General features: G+C 37.1%; 1 protein-coding gene across 1 annotated transcript in view; it reads left to right on the forward strand.

Annotated features, from left to right (window-relative positions):
* The window catches only part of LOC128646946 (homeobox protein cut-like 2), a gene marked incomplete at its 5' end in the record, with an annotated part of 296,875 nt that overhangs the window by 154,004 nt on the left and 121,079 nt on the right, over positions 1-21,792 (forward strand). Inside the window, one exon of the mRNA XM_053699756.1 lies at positions 9,876-9,954. Within this exon, the coding sequence (XP_053555731.1) occupies positions 9,876-9,954 (79 nt within the window). The remainder of the gene's footprint in view (positions 1-9,875; positions 9,955-21,792) is intronic.

Genomic DNA, 21,792 nt, shown 5'->3' on the forward strand with positions numbered 1-21,792 from the left:
AGTACTCCTCCGCAGCTAAGAATTCTGAGGTGAGGGAGATCCATTCCTGTATCTCAGGGATGCGTGCAGATCTCCAGTGTCGAGCCACCAGGGCCCTGGCGCTATTTAAACTGATTTGTGTTAATTTCCATTTATATTTGCATATTTTTTCCGGTTTTAGATTTAAAAGGGCAAGGGAAGGTGATAAATTAAATGATGCCCCTAGTAGTTCCCTAAGGGCCATCTCTACTCTCCTCCAGAATGGGGATATAGAGGCGCATTGCCACCAGATATGGGACATCGATCCAACGGATCCACATCCTCTCCAGCAGGTCACCCCCGCGCCCCGATAGATTTGCCTTATTCTCTCTGGTGTGAGGTACCAGCGGAAAAGGACTTTGTGGTTAAGCTCCAGGGACCTGGGCAATGTAGAAGACTTAGCTGTGTGGTGTAGGATAACCTGCCATTGCTCCTCAGAAAATTCTGTGCCTAGTTCTCTCTGCCAGTGCAATCTACACGAAGGGAGTTTCGGTGTAAGTGCCGCGTCGAGCATTTTTTTGGACATTGACAAGGAGCCGCGGGGTGTAATACCGGTCAGGCAAAGCCTTTCATATTGTGTTAGGTTTCTAAGTAAGCTGTCCCTATGGGGTGAGATATTCAGTAGGTGTGTGAGCTGTGCATATTTGAGCCATCCCGAGAAAGCTCCGCCCACCGTTTCTGCGAGTTGTGTGCGGGTCTTTAATTTGTTGTTAGATACCCCTCCAAAGGTTTTTTATGGGGTTGAGATCTAGAGACTGGCTAGGCCACTCCAGGACCTTGAAATGCTTCTTATGAAGCCACTCCTTCTTTTCCCGGGCAGTGTGTTTGGTAGGGTTGCACCGATACCATTTTTTAGGACCGAGTACAAGTACTTTTTTTAAGTACTCACCGATACCAAGTACCGATACTTTTCTATTGTCAGGTGACAGTTTCCCAAGCACATTACAGCCGAGTCAGACTAACTAATGTTTTATGATAGCTTCTTTATAAGTATGAAGAACTGTAACTCAAAATACAATATAAAACAAGGCAGTTTTATTGGCTTGTTGTCACAAAGTTGTAACAACTCAAATAAATTTCACAGAACATGTTAAATAAAATATTAAAAAATATAACAAGCAACAATAAAATAAATATTAAATAACAAATGTAAAATATCACAACCAACCAAAAGTGCAATACAGTATAACTATAAAATTATTAAATATAACAGTGCACAGTTTAACAAACAACATTATGGGCTAGATTACATTTGACTGGTAAGTGTAATAACCTAATTGTGCAAGATGAGAACTAGCACTAGTAGCAGTATAACATTATCAGGCAATCTAGCAAATAGAATAATTATTTTTTAAATGTTAGTGGCAAGTTCTTTTTAAGGAACAGAAGCATCTCTGCATGTTCAGCAGTAAGTCTGTTCCTGCTATCTGTAAGGACGTTTGACGCCAAACTGAACAGTCTTTCGCTTTCCACACTACTGCATGGGGCAGAGAGATATTTTTGGGCCATTTTAGCCAGAGCAGGAAATCGCAGTTTATTAACTGCCCAGTAACTCAGGGGTTTGTCTGAGCGAGGTACAGTGATCTCCCCCAGGTAAGCTTCCAGTTGTATAGTAGCAGCTTTTTTAGCACTGTTCTCAGATGGAGATGGACATTCACCAGCAATTTCTGCAAAGACGCTGTCCAGACTGGTACCTGGCTGGTCATGGTGAGGCCTCTTGGCAGCTGGTTCTTCATGCTCCTCTATCTCTTCTGAAATGTTTTGCTGTCCCAGTATGAACATTTCTTTTGCCTGCCTGGAAGTGTGTGCATTAGTGAAAAATCGATCTTTATACCTAGAAAGAACAAAATAAACAACAATGAAGAATGGATGACGATTGATATATATAAGCACTAGGCAGCATACTATTCTTTCAGTGAATTAAGAAAAAAAACAGTCTGCGCAGTAATTACCCCAAAAAAGGAATCAAAGAACTAAAAAAAATTACTCTAGTCTGTTACATTTTTAATTTAAAAATTAAATAATAATTACCTTGGATCGAGTAAAGTTGCAATACAGTAAAGTGGGTTTTGCTCTGTATCAGAGAAGCGCTTCTGCAAAGCAGCAAGCAAAGTGCTCTTCATTGTTTTAATTCCATGGTCCTCATCCACTTTTGATAAAACTCTCTGTAGCACAGTGACTGCAGGAATTACATCAGAGGCAAATGCATCTGAACAACTCACTTGACGAGTCAGCTCTTCAAAAGGACCCAAGATATTGAGCATCTTCTCCATCAGATTCCACTGGTTTGCAGTAATAGTGGCAGGGAGCTCATGTTCAGAAACATACACTCCAAGGGCCCGTTTCTGCTCAATCAGAGACTGCAGCATGTAAAATGTGCTGTTCCAACGAGTTTGCACATCTTGTTGGAGTCTTTTAATTGGTTGACCAAGCTGTATCTGGATGTCCTGCAGCCGAGAGTATGCCAGGTTAGAATGTTTGAAGTGGCCAACTATTCTGCGCCCGACTCCCACAGCATCCGCAATGCTGCGCTGTGATAACAGCCCTTCTGAGACAGCCAGCTGTAGTGTATGTGCCACACATGAAATACTGGGAAGTCCTGCATCTTCCATGCCTTTTATCATGTTTTTGGCATTGTCCCGGACCACAACATGAACAGAACCTTTGGGAATAGCAAAAGTCTGAAGCATTTCCTCAAGTATACTTGCTATTGCTTGGCCAGTGTGAGAGCCATCAAATTTCTTTGCGTGGAGCATGACCTGTCGAAGAGAGAATTCGTCATCTATCCACTGCGCTGTTAGGCTGATGAGAGACAGTGGACTCGCACTACTGCTCCAGATGTCAGTGGTGAAGCTAATCGCCTTTATCTTCTCCTGCAACATGATGGTAATATGCTTTTTAACCGTGTTGTGTATCTGCGGTAAGATGACGTCTGTGATATAGTGGCGACTGGGAATGTCATACTTCGGCTCCAAAACATTGAGAAATCGACAAAAACCCATGTTATCCACAATTGAAAGGGGTTGATCATCCAGAATAATCAATTGGGTGAGGGCCTCGGTTATTTTTACAGCTCTCGGGTTGTCTCTTGACAGCTTTTCTCTTCTTGCCAAAGTTTGCTGCAGAGTTGGCTGATGAGTGCTACTGCTAGCAAGAGTGGCAAATTCTCCATGCTCACTTTTATGTTTTAATTTCAAGTGCTTTATCAGATTACTGGTATTATAAGAACTGACTTTTGCACCACCTCTTGATAGTTTTGAAGAACAAAGTTTGCAGTCTGCCATCCGTGGGTTTTCCTCATTAATTTTAAAATACTTCCACACCACTGACATTCTGCTGGTGTTTCTGTGAACCGAAACGAACGCGTCGGATAAATAATTTGCTCCACCTTATGGAAAAAACAAACCCGAAAATGAAAAAACGTATCGCACAAGTGTAAATGTGTTTTTTACAGCATTTGTGTTTGGGAAAGTATTGTTTCAAGAAATCTGTGTTTGGAGTTTTATATTGCACCAGCAATATATATTTAATGTGTGTGTGACTCTGATGTGTGTGTGTGTGTACTTTGCAGTACTTAAGATGGGGTTGACCTTTGGGGGGTGGGGGGTGGAAGACAGCTGTTTGAAACGGGTAATCTCTACACGAAAGCTAAAATAATGAACCTTACAACAAGCTACCTGAATAACCCCTTCTGCTGCTTGGAATAATAAACGTGTGGTGCGCAGCTGCAATTAGCGATCTTCTAATTACCAAAAAGCAATGGCAAAGCCATATATGTCTGCTATTTCTGAACAAAGGATATCACAGATAAGCTTTTACAACCATTTACCAACGAAATTGGCAGATTGACTAAATAAAATGAGAAACAACTTTGCATTTTTCAATTGCCTCTGCAGCCTATAGGCCTATACAGGGAGTGCAGAATTATTAGGCAAATGAGTATTTTGACCACATCATCCTCTTTATGCATGTTGTCTTACTCCAAGCTGTATAGGCTCGAAAGCCTACTACCAATTAAGCATATTAGGTGATGTGCATCTCTGTAATGAGAAGGGGTGTGGTCTAATGATATCAACACCCTATATCAGGTGTGCATAATTATTAGGTAACTTCCTTTCCTTTGGCAAAATGGGTCAAAAGAAGGACTTGACAGGCTCAGAAAAGTAAAAAATAGTGAGATATCTTGCAGAGGGATGCAGCACTCTTAAAATTGCAAAGCTTCTGAAGCGTGATCATCGAACAATCAAGCGTTTCATTCAAAATAGTCAACAGGGTTGCAAGAAGCGTGTGGAAAAACCAAGGCGCAAAATAACTGCCCATGAACTGAGAAAAGTCAAGCGTGCAGCTGCCAAGATGCCACTTGCCACCAGTTTGGCCATATTTCAGAGCTGCAACATCACTGGAGTGCCCAAAAGCACAAGGTGTGCAATACTCAGAGACATGGCCAAGGTAAGAAAGGCTGAAAGACGACAACCACTGAACAAGACACACAAGCTGAAACATCAAGACTGGGCCAAGAAATATCTCAAGACTGATTTTTCTAAGGTTTTATGGACTGATGAAATGAGAGTGAGTCTTGATGGGCCAGATGGATGGGCCCGTGGCTGGATTGGTAAAGGGCAGAGAGCTCCAGTCCGACTCAGACGCCAGCAAGGTGGAGGTGGAGTACTGGTTTGGGCTGGTATCATCAAAGATGAGCTTGTGGGGCCTTTTCGGGTTGAGGATGGAGTCAAGCTCAACTCCCAGTCCTACTGCCAGTTTCTGGAAGACACCTTCTTCAAGCAGTGGTACGGAAAATTGTTTAAAAATGACATGCCCTATCTGAATCATTAAAGTGTCCCTTAAGGAATGGGAAAATTCATTGTCACTGCAAAGATACATGAGAAATATGTTGTACTTTTTATATAAATAAATAATTTATTAATATAAAAAAACAATCACACATTCTTCCTTGTATTAGCAATTGATTTATGCTAATCAAACATAGTATATTTTGCTATGTTTCATTAGCATCAGTCATTGACTTTTACAAGGAATGTGTGCAATTTTTTTATTACTGTTATATTATTTATTAATATATTACATAAATTAATAAATTATTATTAACAACATATTTCTCCAGAGTCTCATTTAAGCAAATATAACTTATGTGTTATAGGGACTTGAAACATGTATCTTTCAAAGTTCAAATAGAGCATGCAATTTTAAACAACTTCACAATTTATTTCTAATTTTCTATAGACTAGACTATTACAAAATGTGCTTCATTTGTTTGGTATCCTTTGTTGAAGGAACAGCAATGCACTACTGGGGGGCTAGCTCAACAAGTTAAATGAGCCAGTGACAGCCACCAATCATCACTCAGCTAACTCCCAGTAGTGCATTGCTGCTACCTGCTAGTAGTGAACATAAACATGTTTTTCAACAAAGGATATATTATAATATAATTATGTTACGTATATATATAAAATTTTAAGATAAATATATATTTAATTGTATTAAGATAATAAATATATAAATTTATATATATTAAGATATATATATATATATATATATATATATATATATATATATATATATATATATATATATATATAAATTAATTGTTTGGGTGGGGGTGATATATTAAAAATATTTAAAAGAACTGTCCTTTGAGTGTCCTTTTGAGAGACATACCTCTTTTTTAACACCTTGGCTGGCCTGGCACTATTCTTGCTGGCTCTGACTCAATTTACTCAAAGCCACAGGAGTCAGTCAGCACATCAACATTGCAGATTGCAGTTGGGTAGTGACATTTGGAGGCAATTAAGTCATGCCATCCTGAGGTATTGGGGCAGATGAGCATAGAATATTGTTCTGCAAATTAGGGCTCATCAACTGAGAATGAATGGGTGAAGCAGAGGGCATACTGCAGTATCCTGATTACTAGGACCTGCAGCCTGAGGTTGAGGAGTTGGGGCAGGGGATCCTTAAGTATTTGAGGGCTAATGACCTCAAACAATTAATTTATATATATGAAGAACAATAGAGATACTTATTAATGCAAATAAATAAGACTCTTATGTGCAAATTGAACATTCTGTTTCCACTGGCTCAACTCTGCAATTCCTGTTTGGTTTTTGACAAAAACCAAACAGGAATTGCAGAGTTGAGCCAGTGGAAACACAATGTTCAATTTGCACATAAGAGTCTTATTTATTTGCATTAATAAGTATCTCTATTGGATTCCCCTCAGTAGAAAAAAACATTCTAATCAACAGATCCTGACTGCTCAATCTCTCCCCAATTTACTCATAGTGCACTGCTCATAGAATTAGAAACCCCACTAGGGAGGGACAATACAATCTCCAGTACGTATGCAAGGAGTTACTAGAGAGAAACCTTAAAGTGCCAGTAATAATAAAAAAACACTGCACCGCTGTTAACACCTAATGCGTCTCTTACCCGCTCCTGAACAGCCTACAAGTGGCCTGGGCATTCACGCTGTGTACATGAAACATCTGCTGCCTGGAGCTGTAAAGTGTACTGTAGCGCGGGGGGAAGAGGCGGAGTGAGCACAGAAATTGTCTAGTTTAAACATCCGTCTCACAATATGTTATGGACCAGTTATATCATATGTAATATAAACTAGTACTACTCGCAATCTGTTTTATATATATATATATATATAAATCAAAAGTAAAAGTCACTGTTGCCGTCCCTTTAAGTAATTAGTTGTCTTGTCGACATAAACAAAGTCCGGTGAATGTGTATACTCCGTTCAGAGCAATGAGCCGTAAGAAATATGTATTATGTTTAACATGCTCAGAGCTACTGGAAAACAGCTTGACAAACCCCCTATATACGCCTGTGATGTAAATGAATGTATCAGAGACAGAGTGTACTTCAGAAAACCGGAGGCTTAGGAGCACAACAAGCGGTTACATGCAGAGTGAGTGGTACCTTCAAATCTCTAACATAAAGAGAGAAGACCAGGACTTATAATCCAGGTGGCGAGAACGCCTTTACTCACCACTCCTCTATACCGCTGACCCCAAATGACTCAGTCTCTGTTTTTGATTAAAGACCTCCGGAATTCACTGTATCTGCACTCAATAGTCTCCTCCGCGTGTCTTCGAAAAGGCGTCCTACTATGCAGGAGGGGGCGTGACGTACGTGCTGCAGCGCGGTGAATCCATGCGCTGATCCTTTTAATGTAGAAAACAGAGTTCCCATAGACCGGCTTTGGAGCTGTAAGTCCCAGACCAGCTGCTGCTGCCCGGAATAATTAGAATAAAGTAGAAAAAAAAAAAAAAAAAAAAAAAAGTTGCTAGCAGCGGTCTTAAAAGCAATAAGTCTTTATTGAAACATCAAAGGTAAAAAACACTCCAGGAGAGCCACAAATGTGCACACAACATTAGTCCGCTAACATGTTTCGGCCCTTGGCCGAAACATGTTAGCGGACTAATGTTGTGTGCACATTTGTGGCTCTCCTGGAGTGTTTTTTACCTTTGATGTTTCAATAAAGACTTATTGCTTTTAAGACCGCTGCTAGCAACTTTTTTTGCAACTTTTTTTCTACTTTATATATATATATATATATATATATATATATATATATATATATATATATATATAACAGATTGCGAGTAGTACTAGTTTATATTACATATGATATAACTGGTCCGTAACATATTGTGAGACGGCTGTCTGTTGTATTAGCTATGAGCTATGAGTGCAGAATTGCAGATGCTTTTAGAGGGTATAACGGACAACAACAAAAAACTAACCTGGCTGAAAGCTCTAAAAGCTGTTGAGCTATGTTGCAGCTGACGGTTAACGGCTCCTTAGATCCAAACATCCACTAACCTGGAAGCAAGTCTGTAATGTCCTTGTCCACCGTCGAGCCTATGTTTTGTTAGGTGTTAGGCATTAGGCGTTAGCTCTCTGCACTCATTGGCTTTGCCCCCTCTACCACTACACTACATGCCGCTCTCTGATTTGACTTAGCACGGCAGAAGCTCCCTCACCTCAGGTCCCTCCTCCTTCCCTAACCTCCTTCTCTAACAGCGCGGCTCCAAAGTGCTCCCTCACCTCAGGTCCTTCCTCCTTCCCTAACAGCGGCTCCAAAGTATCGGCTGAAGTATCGGAGGAATTTAAACAAGTACAAGTACAAGTTGAAATGCACAGTATCGGCACCGATACCGATGCTAGTATCGGTATCGGTGCATCCCTAGTGTTTGGGATCATTGTCATGCTGAAAGACCCAGCCACGTTTCATCTTCAATGCCCTTGCTGATGGATGGAGGTTTGCACTCAAAATCTCACAATACATGGCCCCATTCATTCTTTCATGTACATGCAGAGAAACAGACCCAAAGCATGATGTTGCCACCCCCATGATTCACAGTAGGTATGGTGTTCTTTGGTTGCAACTCAGCATTCTCTCTCCTCCAAACACGACGAGTTGTGTTTCTACCAAACATTTCTACTTTGGTTTCATCTGACCATATGACATTCTCCCAATCCGCTTCTGGATCATCCAAATTCTCTCTAGCATACTTCAGACGGGCCCGGACATGTACTGGCTTAAGTAGGGGGACACGTCTGGCACTGCAGGATCTTAGTCCCTGGCATCGTAGTGTGTTACTGATGGTAGCCTTTGTTACGTTGGTCCCAGCTCTCTGCAGGTCATTCACTAGGTCCCCCCGTGTGGTTCTGGGATGTTTGCTCACTGTTCTTGTTATCATTTTGACCCCACAGGGTGAGATCTTGCGTGGAGCCCCAGATCGAGGGAGATTATCAGTGGTCTTGTATGTCTTCCATTTTCTAATTATTGCTCCCACAGTTGATTTTTTCACACCAAGCTGCTTGCTTATTGCAGATTCAGTCTTCCCAGCCTGGTGCAGGTCTACAATTTTGTTTCTGGTGTCCTTCGACAGCTCTTTGGTCTTCACCATAGTGGAGTTTGGAGTGTGACTGTTTGAGGTTGTGGACAGGAGTCTTTTATACTGATAACAAGTTCAAACAGGTGCCATTAATACAGGTAATGAGTGGAGGACAGAGGAGCCTCTTAAAGAAGAAGATACAGGTTTGTGAGAGCCAGAAATCTTGCTTGTTTGTAGGTGACCAAATACTTATTTTCCACCATAATATGCAAATAAATTCTTTCCAAATCAGACAATGTGAATGTCTGGATTTGTTTCCACATTTTGTCTCTCATAGTTGAGGTATACCTATGATGAAAATTACAGGCCTTTCTCATCTTCTTAAGTGGGAGAACTTGCACAATTGGTGGCTGACTAAATACATTTTTGCCCCACTGTATATTAGACACTAAAGACCAATTTATCTCTCTGTGGGAGCCCTGAATTATGTACATGGAAGCAAGGGATAGACAGCAACGGCAGGCTAACTAGTTAGATAGAACACCTTGGTTCTTGGATTTAGAGTATACTTGTTTAAGAGTGGTTATTTGATGATGTACCATTATTTTGTTGTCTCATTCGGTACCCACTAATTCCATAATATGTACTCTGCTAGCATATTCACTTTTAACATAATCAGAAGATTTAATTTTTGCACCACCGCATGACTCTCACCAGTCTAACTATAACGTCAGGTATATTATATAGTGAACCGTGATCTCACTGTTTAATTTTGTAACATTGTAACTGTATTTGTTATTATTATTTTTTGGAAAAACAATAAAAATCTTTTAAAATAAAAAAATTATAACATTAATAGAGGTAGAACATTTTCTGAGAAATGTATTCTAACCATTTGTATAATTACATTTTCTTTTACAAATAAAATAAAATAACATTTTCAACAAAAGTGAAAATATATAATTTGTTCTGTACTTTTCTATCTTTCAGGTTGTTGCACTAAGTAAAAGAAGTAAGGAAGCGGAGGCAGCTTTTCTGAGTGTTTACAAGCAATTAATTGAAGCACCAGGTGAGTTGCTGGTTGGTGTGGTACTGTCTGTATTTGTAGCGGTAGTGCTCACTCACTTTGCTCTGTTCAGATGACATTACATAATATGAGCGTCCATCACTGCAAGATCCCTTACAAGATTTTAGAAAGGCACCTTTTGTTATCTTTCTATAGAAACCTGCTTAGCAAGATAAACCACTCTCAAGCTAAAGTTTGCCTTTCTAAAATGATTTGAGGGTCCTTGCAGTACTGACAAGACTTCTTATATAGACCAGACCATGGAGCTTTAGAAAATCGGGCCTTTCCCTGCTTTTCTGTGAAGGAGATACAAGCCCAGTACAATAAAGTGCTGCATGATGTGAGAGTTTTTTGCATTTACACTTTGTGCTCTGTATATTAATTTAATTTAGACTATGCCCTTTAAACTGTATTATATTTAAGTGTTTGCGATTAGGATTTTACAAATTCTTATTGTGCTTTGAATGATTCTGTGTATTTAACAAAGTAGCATTATACTCTGTATATTTCTGTGTATTTTTTACAATTTGCATTGAACTTTATAGTTTGTTATGTGAAATAAATCTGGTAGTTTTAGAGAATGGGGTAGACATGGGAGTTTGTTGTCTGAAGTTCTCTCACAGCCCTCATGTTATCTAAGCATTTCACACATGCAGGTCTAACATTTCTCATTAGCTGTATGCAGGTGAAAATAAAATACTCTTATTTAACTGACATAAAAATAATTTTACTAGGCTAGAAGCAAATGCAAACTAAACTGTAGAGAAAACATTTCAGTTCCTGTTAACATCACTCTCCACTGTGATATTCTGCATTCCAAAGAGCTTCATTACTTACTATAGGAAGCATCTATCGTCTCTCTGGTCTTCCCCCTTTTTCTTAGATAATTCAGTGAGCTCTGCCTTTTTAAAGTCTGCTAAATGATTTCACTCCAAGCTGGAGAGTTTTAAGTACAGTATATTGGCATTTTTGAGAAATATTCATTGTACAATTGGTTTAAGAAATGACACCAATTTCTGACTGATTAGTTAAAGCAATGTTACACAGAAAACACTAGATAGTAGAAACATTAATAGTTTTACTCAAACAGTAACATTTTTTTCCATAAGATTAGCTGTCAGGTAGAGGCCGATAGGGCAAATTAAGAGAGAGACAAAAAGGCGAGAAACAACTTGGCAAAGAGAGACAGCTACAGGAACAGAGAAAAGAAAAGAGAGAGGTATCCATGAGGCAGCCCACATGTCTGTGTATCTGTCTATCTATTAATCAATCTGTCTATCTATCAGTCATAATATAGGGAAAGTAGAGAGGTAGCAAGAACAGAGGAGGACAACCACAGTAAGATAAGAAAAGACAAGCAAAATGGCAGTAAGCAAATAGTATGTACAAAATAAAATACAGACAATTGAGGATAGAGGGGAATGGGACCGCTATCAGGACTACAGAGAAGAGAAATAAGACAGGACAATGGAGACAGAAGCACAGACAAACCAAGGGAGGAAAGAGGTGTAGAAACTGAAGTTGATGAAACAAATAATGTCAGAACACAGCAATTTTATTACACCTTTTTTTCTACCATTTCACATTACAAGTGATACTGTATGTAATCTGCCAGGATGCAGCCCAGCTACATAGGTCTATAAAATGTCTGAAGCAGCTTTTTGTTCATTTCAAAGCTATTCCGTTTAATAAGATGATTCACCAAATTAATTAGAAAAAATGTTTGAATTATAAAAGAGAAATCAGAAAAAAGTGTATATATATAAACAAATAGGTGAACAAATACTGCCTATTGTAATAATAAAAATAATATAGAAAATATAAATACAAAATAAAAAAAATTGTTCCACGGCTGCTATCTATAATTTAGGTGGTATTTTTAGATATATTTAAATATTTACAGCGCCAAAAGACAAGGAATAAGTGCATATTGAATATTTATTAAAATGATAGTCACATAAAATGTGTACATTGGTTCACTAACAATAAAAACATTGAGTCAAAACACTTGGCTTATATCAGCAAATACTAAAAAGCACAATGTGGAAAAACAATAACACTGCTTGCCTGGATTGTTATACTTGGCTAGGCAAGCAGTGTTATTGTTTTTCCACATTGTGCTTTTTAGTATTTGCTGATATATATATATATATATATATATACACATACATACATACATATATATACTGTACATACAGCTCTAGACTACTCCAATATTTTCTTAAATTAGCATCTCTACCTGTATGGCAGCCATTTCATTCCAGTATCTGTGTCTATTGAATACCAAAACAGGCACACCTCATTCTACTTAATAAGGCACTGAGAAGGTGATCACCTGAACCTAATCTTATTTAAAGGGACAGTATACACTCATTTTCATATAACTGCATGTAATATAAAGAATAATATGCTCAGATACTGATATAAAAATCCAGTATAAAACAATTTAAAAACTTACTTAGAAGCTTCCAGTTTAGCTCTGTTTAAAAGGTTACTGGAACACCCACTGCAAGTGGGAAATATCAGACACTCCCCTCTACCTCTTCCTTTGTATATGAAAAGACCCTTTACACAAACTGAAGCAAGCTGGAGTAGGTATATAGTCTGTATTCTCCTAAAACTTTTGGAGCAATGTTATTTAAAAATAAGCAAAACTATCAATTTTTAAAAAAAATTAGTTTATAATGGCCCTTTAATCAGGAAAAGTATAAAAACCACTGCTGTGGTCATCCCTATCCTCTTGCAATAGGACCAGCTGAATTGCAAAACAATGGTAGTAATAGCTCAAAAGCAACTGGAATAAAAAAATAACTATTGGCCAAGCCAAAAGAGTTGAAAAGAAAACTTTTGAGTGAGGAAAAAAAAAGGTTCTGTTCTGGCTTTACTGGCAGAGGGATACAGTAAGCGTCAGGTTGCTTCCATCCTTAAAATGTCAAAGACAGTGGTTCATAAGAACAAGGTCAAGCAGCAGACAAGGGGACAACAAAGCTATAGACCGGCAGAGGGCGAGAATTACTTTGCACTGCACGGGATGACCCCTAACTTATTCGAATGTCACTCAACAACGATAGGATGACATGAAGTGACCTATAAAAAGAATGGCAGTGGTGGTAAAGTGCACAGTGAGGACGGTTCAAAACAGGCTCCTAGGGGTAGGGCTGAAATCGTGCAAATCTAGAAAAAAGACCTTCATCAATGTGAAGTAAAGAAGAGCCAGGCTGATGGTTGCAAAAGAACATAAGGATTGATCACCCAACAGCAATATGAAAGACTGGTGGCGAGCACGCCAAGACGCATGATAGCTGTGATTAAATATCAGGGTTATTCCACCAAATATTGATTTCTGAACTCTTTCTGAGTTAGTATTGTGTTGTTTAAAATGGAATATGAACTTGGTTTATTTTCATTATTTGAGATCGAAAAACACTGCATCGTCGTTATTTTGACCAGTTGTCATTTTCTGCAAATAAATGCTCCAAATGACAATATTTTTATTTGGAAGAAATGTTGCCAGTAGTTTATAGAATAAAACAAAAATGTACTTTTTACTCAAACACATATAAATAGTAAAACCAGAGAAACTGATAATTTTGCAGTGGTCTCTTTAATTTTTTTGACAAGCCAGAAATGCCTTTTTTATGAGAAACAGATGAATACCCCTGATTGTGGTCGTCAAAACAAAAAGTGCCCTTATGTGTAAAAAAATCTGCTGATAGATTGAAATCAACCCCAACGCAATTAACCTGCATTACTGGGATTTAGCTGCTGGGCCAATGACAAGAGACACCAATCAGCAGTTACTCCCAGTAGAACATTGCTGATGATATGTACATTCTCTTCTCAACAAAGGATACAAAGAGAACAAAGTAGATGTGATAAAAAATGTTATAAAAGGAGTTCAGTTAAAAGTGTCTTAGAATTACATGATCTACATTAAACACTTAATACCTACCTCTAATCATGGGTGCCGCCATTTTTGAACATAGATTACACTGCAGGTATATGAAAAAGAGTGTCTTCACATGTGCAAACACATCAACACTGGAATGTAATGAATGGCAACACCATTGACTAGAGTCAGACGGGCAATATCCTCAATACTATGTTTAGAAAATGAACATAGTGTTCAATGCCCTTTAATTTTGTCTTTTCTGCCCCTATAACTAAAGACGTTCAATGTCATTCCATACATTGCTTCTGTGCCAGGTCTGAAATTTGGAGGTCCTGAGTTCTGTTGTCTTCTAAATGTCAGCCAGAGATTAATTTTAATAATATATTTCTCAACCAAATTACGATGGGTATGAAGTGCATTTTCTCAGTGTAAATTATGTTTTTTAAGCAGGAAATTTCTTGAGAGATTGCTCATTTACAAATCTTTGGTAAACTTTTATTTATTTTTTTATTTTTTTTAAATTAGCTTTATTATGTAAAATAGAAAATGGGATTTACAACTTTTGGAGACGCAGCTCCATATATTTATACATGAATAGCTTGACATTGTACACAAAGGCTTATTAGCTAATTAGTTTTAACAAAACAACTGAACTTTGGACCGGTGCAACCCACATCTAAATAAAAACCACTTCTTCTAAGTGTTCATGTGTAGCTTTATGTGAGATATAAGCGCTGTCTACTGATTATACTCGTTAGGTCTCAAGCTAGTGAAGGGACCATATGGCTACTCTGTGTATTAACACTATACCCAATACTCTCGGATGTGAATTTGGAGCTAGACTATATGTCTCTAATGTACGATTCCCAAGTTGTCAGGATATCCGAGTACATGTCCATTCTGTCATGTTTCATGTAGTAAAGCTCCTCAAGATGGATTGACTCAGATACCCTTTGTATCCACATTATCGTGTATTGTCTCTATAGATGTGGCTAGAGAGATTCCTAAATATTTAAGGGAATGCGTGTTCCATTTGAATGGGGTAAGTGTCTCAGCTATCTTCTTTTTTTGAGAATCTAGTGTGATATTAAGAATCTCTGACTTGGGGATATTGATTAGGAAATTCGATTGGGTGTGAAAATTGTCAAATTCTTGTATTAACAAGGGTAGGGATGTTTCCGGGTCTGTTAGTGTAAATAGGATGTCATCTGCAAACAGAGAGATAACATATTTTTGATCATCTATGGTGATTATTTATTTATTTTTTGGAACATGAATAAAATCTGATTTATTGTTTATCTGGCCTCATATTCTGCAGGTTGTATGTTGTGTAGGATCTACATTTTCTGAGTTTTTGCTTTGTTGTCAACACAGACTTAAGCAAATCAAACTTAGCTTGTGATTATTCAGCAAGTATTTTGATTGGCATTCATGATGCATGCCTGTAATTACCAAAGGAAAAAACGTAAATCTTTTAATATTATTCACACAGATGGGACTTGAAGGGAAAGGGGGAGAGTTAGAAAATATGTTACAAGCATAATTAACGTCAGTGTTGTGTATGTTTTGACTTAAATTTCACTTTTTATTAGGATTTGTTGCTTCTGAAGGTACTGTCTGTGCTGTGTAATGTGTGCTGGCTTGTTGATATATGCTTGTGACTGCTATAACTTATAGCCTGCTAATGTGTGTCTAATTTATTGCTTATTTCATTGTCACTTAGCTATGTAGTGCATTGCAAGCATACCTGAATGTAAAACAACTGAACAAGTGGAGCAGTGTATTTTATCAAGGCTGAAAATGCTTCATTCTGAGTGTTGTTTTTATGAGTTAAAGGGACAGTTTACTCAAAAATGTTCTCCTTTAATTTGTTCCCAATCATCCACTTTACCTGGAGTGTATTAACTTGTTTACATTACCCTTATATTTGCATTTGAAATAGTTTATTTAGCCTGTGGTATTCCCACCCATCTTTGAAAGTTTTTGGCCCAAAGGCCAAGCTGTGTAAACACAGCCAGTAGAATAAATTACACTCCCAGTGGGGTATAGAAGAGATAAGGTAATAAAATGTTAATTTTCCATTGTTCTCTCCAAGTATTGGTGATTGGTTTACAGACAGATATAAGATAAAGAAGCAAGTATATGTACACAATGTGATAAAGTAATGAGATCTGATTATACCTACAAGCTTAACCCATTTTATTAGGTTGTGGCTTCAAAATTAGCTAATTCATATACACAAATAAGCCTTAAAAAGCAAATTCTCATACATTTTATACTCTGCAGCTGGTAAAAAAAGTAATTGGAAACACATTAAGGGAAAAACAAGTTTATAGTATACTGTCCCTTTAAGGAAGAGAGAAAACTTAGACTTCCTAAAGAGAAAAACACAAAAACACAATATACACAGTTGTATACAAAGTTTTTGCGCCCCTGACCAAATCAAATATTTTACTGATTTTCTAAGTTAAAAGTTAATAAACTCTTCAGCGAACGAAGTAAAACGTACTTCTACAAATTTCAATGCAAAGCTTTAGGTTTTGGAGTGGCCTTAGCAGTCCCTGGTCTTGAATATTATTGATAATCTTTGTGTTCAACGTTAGAATGCAGTGCATGTGTGAAAACCGAAGTACATGTCCAAACTAGAAGTATTCTGTAAGGAAGAGCTAACTATATATATATAGTGGTGAAAAACCTGTTAAAATGCATTCTTGAGAGGCGGCCTTCAAGGTCTAAGAAATTAGTATATGAACCTCCTAGGTTAAGCTTTCAACTAAGAATACCAAGAGAACAAAGAAAAATTGGTGATAAAAGTAAATTGGAAAATTGTTTAAAATTACATGCCCTACCTGAATCATGAAAGTTTTTTTTGGACTAGACTGTCCCTTTTAAAGGGCCATAATACCCAAATGTTTAAACACTTGAAAGTGATGCAGCATAGCTGTAAAAAGCTGATTAGAAAATATCACCTGAACATCTCTATGTAAAAAAGAAAGATATTTTACCTCAAAAGTTCCTCAGTAGCCACCTCCCATTGTAAAGGATTTCTAAGCAGCATATTAGTATGTCTCTCCCGGGACAACTGAAAGGATGAGCTTCGTGAACTCTCATATTATTTCACCAATCAGGTAAAGGAAACTTACTATGAAATCTCATGAGAGTTAAGTCAAATCTCATGAGATCACAGTAAGAGTTCATGACCTCAGCACTGCTGATGCTGATTGGCTGCTGTTCATTTCTTCATTTTTTTAATTTTTTTACCTGCAGCTGGGAGCAGCTGAGTATAACTTTTTACACAGAACTTACTCTGCTGAGCTGAGGAGATTGTGAGGTAAAATATCTTCCTTTTTTACATAGAGATGCTCAGGTGATATTTTCCTGTCAGTTTTTTACAGTTATACTGCATCAGTTTCAAGTGATTTAGCATATGAGTATTATGTCCCTTTAAGGAAATATACCGGAAAGATAAACAAGATTAGAACAGAAGAGGATAATATACACTGTTAGATTTGGTGCATCCAGGAAAAAACAACAAAATCATTTTGTAAGGACATTTTCATCCAAAACAAATAGAAACAGCAGAAATATATATATATTATAAAAAAGAAATAAGACAGTATAAAAAATATTCCAGTATATTTCATTGTTTAAGAAGATGAGCAAACACATATAGATTTGAGGAATGTTTGAAATACAAACCAAAAGCTATTGTTAAAGACCTGTTCTTTGGTGACCATATAGCTCAGGTGACATTGCTCCTGTAATACCAGTGTTTGGATAGTCCCACCTGCTGCAAATGTACCTTGAATGATTGTGTAATGGGAATTGTTTCCGACAAATTAACAAGCACTGCTCTGTTTCATTCACCATCCTACAGAAATGTCCCTGAAGAGAGAAACTTATTGCCCCTCCATTATGTTTGCAGTGGTTCTCCTATGCATTAACAAACACAAAGGCCAATGAAGCAGGACATTTGTCCCCAAATAAGTTCACACCATAGAGCAAAAACATTTGTTACTGTAAAAATTAGCAACTTTTTTGTTGTTAAATACACCTATGGAATAGCAACAAACAAAACACGTTGTAATGGGTAATATGACCAATAAAAAACAGGCCCAGAAGCAAACAGTTACCAAAAATATTAACCATTTAGACATTGTACTGTTGCTTGTCACAATTTGTGACTGAAGTTTGGAATCCTATATAATTTTTGTTAAAGGAATATGAAATATTTTCTTTTGTGATTCAGACACAGAGCGTACAATTTAAAAACAGTTCCCAATTAACTTCTGTTATCAAATTTACTTTGTTCCTATGGTGTTCTTTGTTCAAATGACTACTAGATAGGTATCTGGAGCACTGCATGGTGGGAAATAACGCTGCCATCTAGTGCTCTTGCAAGACTACTTCCATATAGCGCTGCAGACATGTGCGTGCTCCTGAGATCTTTTCAACAAAAGATACCAAGAGAATGAAAAGAATTTGATAATAGAAGTAAATTTAGAAAGTTGTTTAAAATCACATTCTCTGTCTAAATCTTAAAAAAAACGTTTTGGGTTTTATGTCCCTTTAAGCTCAAGAAAATAATATTGATTTGATAGATTAGGAGCCAGGAAGGGGCAGGAGTCTTACATCCTTGTGCCAGTAGAGGATTCCTAGCTGTATCTTTCTTTTAGCTGGAGGGGAACACTATTTCCAGCAGTGTGCTGGGCCATACCATTACTGTGACCATAGACCACGCTACAAGATGTCCTGAGCAGAAATGAGGAACGTTAAACAACATTACAAGTTTTAGCTCACAGATGGTTGACTGAAAAAGGCTAATAGATTCTGCAATGTTTGCCAAGCTGTAGCGTATGCTGAGCAATGTGGGATAAAACGTGTGAAGCTTTTTATATTTGGATCACATTACTCTTGATTACCAATGCCGCGTCTGCTTTGTAAGAATCTGTTAGTACTTTAACAGATTGTGAGGCTCATCAGACATATATATGGTCTCCTTAACTGAGCTGACAAATCTTCTTGCTTTATCACATCTTCTTTCAGCATCTCACTTGTCAAACTCTTCCAGTGTCAGCAACTGCAGTTCTTTGGCACCAATTTCTATTTAGAAGTAGAAGTGTGTGTGTGTGTGGTGGTGGGGGGTTGTAGGCACTGGCAACTCTTAAAGGGATATGAAACCCAACATTTATTTCATGATTCGGATAGAGCAATTTTAATGAACGTTCTAATTTACTTTGTTTATCAATTTTTCTTTGTTCTCTTGGTATCTTATGTTGAAAAGAAGGGACGTATGCTTATGTGCCTGTTCATTTCTGGTGCACTATTTGGCAGCAATTTTGCAAGAATGTTATCCATTTACAAGAGCACTAGATGGCAGCAGTATTTCCTGCCATGTAGTGCTCCAGATGCCCAATATAAAGCAAATTTTATAATAGAAGTAAATTGGAAAGTTTTTAAAAACGGTGGTATCTGTCTGAATCACAAAAGAAAATATTTGGGTAGGGACACTGAACCCAATTTTTTTCTTTCGTGATTCTGATAGAGCATGCAATTTTAAGCAACTTTCTAATTTACTCCTATTAGCTATTTTTGTTCGTTCTCTTGCTATCTTTATTTCAAAAAGAAGGCATCTAAGCTAAGGAGCCAGTCCAGAACCTTGGACAGCACTTGTTTATTGGTGGTTGAATTTATCCACCAATCAGCAAGAACAACCCTGGTTGTTCACTAAAAATTGGCCGACATCTAAACTTACATTTTTGCTTTTCAAATAAAGATACCAAGAGAATGAAGAAAATTTGATAATAGGAGTAAATTAGAATGTTGCTTAAAATTGCATGCTCTATCTGAATCACAAAAGAAAAAAATTAGGTTCAGTGTCCCTTTTTGGTCCTTCATCAATAATTTCCTAAAAATAAGGTCACCAGAGCATCTGCTGTGCTTTGCAAACAACTTGTATAGCATGTTAATTTGAATGTGTTTTGTTATTATTTGGGGTAGACATTTTCCCCCCTTCTTTTTAAAAGCCAAAATGTTACGGGATTGCAATCTTGGATGTTATAATAAAATTTCACAGATGTATGGGAAAGAGACGTATAATATTCTGCTGATATAGTGCCAGGTTACAAGTGGAACGTTATTTAGGGCTCCCGCTCGACCATTAGCTTGGCTAGAAATAAGCCTTTTGAGCGCGTTGGGTAGCGCTCATATTACAAGTTGAAAGGAAACGGTTTTCGCTCTGCGCTAACCTGACGTGTGTAAAAAGCAGAACTTAGAATATTGTGCATACGATAATGTATTCCCCATAGAAGCCAATGAGGCAAAAAAGTAGGAAAAAAATCCAACACCATACTTGCACGCATGAAAATATGAATATTTCACATTCCAATGTTCTTCAAATAGAAGAGTATGTTCTGTTTATTCATAAATACATATTTCTATAGATAGCTGATGTTTTTTGTTTTTTAAAAATAAAATAATAAGTATCTATCTATCTATATATCTATATATATATATATATATATATATATATATATATATATATATATATATATATACATATCTATTTAAAAATACATAGAACATATCCTGCAGAACATTGTAATGTGAAATATTTACAGTAAATACACAGTATAACACTTTATTAAACAGAACCATATTAAAGGGACAGTCTAGTATAAATAAAACTTTTATTATTCAGATAGGACTTTTAATTTTAATCGACTTTCCAATTAACTTTTATCATCAAATTTGATTTTTTTTCTCTTGATATTCTTAGTTTAAACTAAACATAGGTAGGCTCATATGCTAATTGCTAAGCCCTTGAGGGCTGCCTCTTATCACAGGCTTTTTAAATCTCTTTTCAACACAAAAAGACAGAAAGTACACGTGGGCCATAGAGATAACACTGTGTTCAGGCACAGAAAGTTATTTAAGATCTAGCACAATACAATGCTAAATTTATGACAATAGATAATAAACAGTCACAGTCATGTGATCAGGGGGCTGGAAGAAGGTTCCTAGTTACAAGGTAATCACAAAGGTAAAAAAGTACATTAATATAACTGTGTTGGTTATGCAAAACTGGGGAATGAGTAATAAAGGAATTATCTATCTTTTAAAACAATAACAATTCTATGGTTGACTGTCCCTTTAACAACCACTTTACCCCAGAAACAAATCTGCTTGTATATCAAGATGTTTTTCAGAGAGAGAGAGTGGTAAAACCTAACAGGCTAGAAACTCCTGAAACTTCAGATTAGGCAAAGCCCCACCTTGTTTCAGTACCACAGAGAAGCAAACACTTTTCATTTAAAAAAGAGAAGGTTCCATATTAGGCTAAGTATGGTATCCTAGTAACACAAAGCTCTAGATTAGTTATAAAAATCTATGTTGATAATCCAGCACTGTGAAATAGTTAAATATAAGCAAACTGGAGATTTTGCACAAATGACTACATTTAGTCAGCAGTGATTGTGTGTAATTAATAAACTAAGACGTTCAAATGAATAATGTCATGCTGAGATATCGCTCCCAGATCATACTATGCATACTATGCACTGTAGCCCTAGTGGGGATTGCATTGCTCCCCTCTCTGAGTATTGTGGTTTACTTTATCATGTTTAGAGGAGCTAAGTTTGCAGTATAGCTTAGTCTAGACTTCATCAGCAAACTTTATGTCTAGACAGTAGGATTCCCTGAAAATCTAGTCACTGCAAAGGAAACACAAGGTATAATAAGGTCATGTAATATAGACATTTCTCTGTAAGGTTAATGAAAGTCTTTTGCATGTGCAACAGCATCAGGCAGTGGCTAACAATGATAATGCATCGTAGATATATTCTTACTCAAAGGCAATTCACTTTATTCCAGCATGATGCTGCTACTGCTGCCCACTATACTTATAATGTTCTGAAAGGTAGTTTTTATTCATGGAATCTAAAAGAAGT

Source organism: Bombina bombina, chromosome 2 (genome assembly GCF_027579735.1).
Source record: "Bombina bombina isolate aBomBom1 chromosome 2, aBomBom1.pri, whole genome shotgun sequence".
In the NCBI taxonomy this organism is placed as follows: Eukaryota; Metazoa; Chordata; class Amphibia; order Anura; family Bombinatoridae; genus Bombina; species Bombina bombina.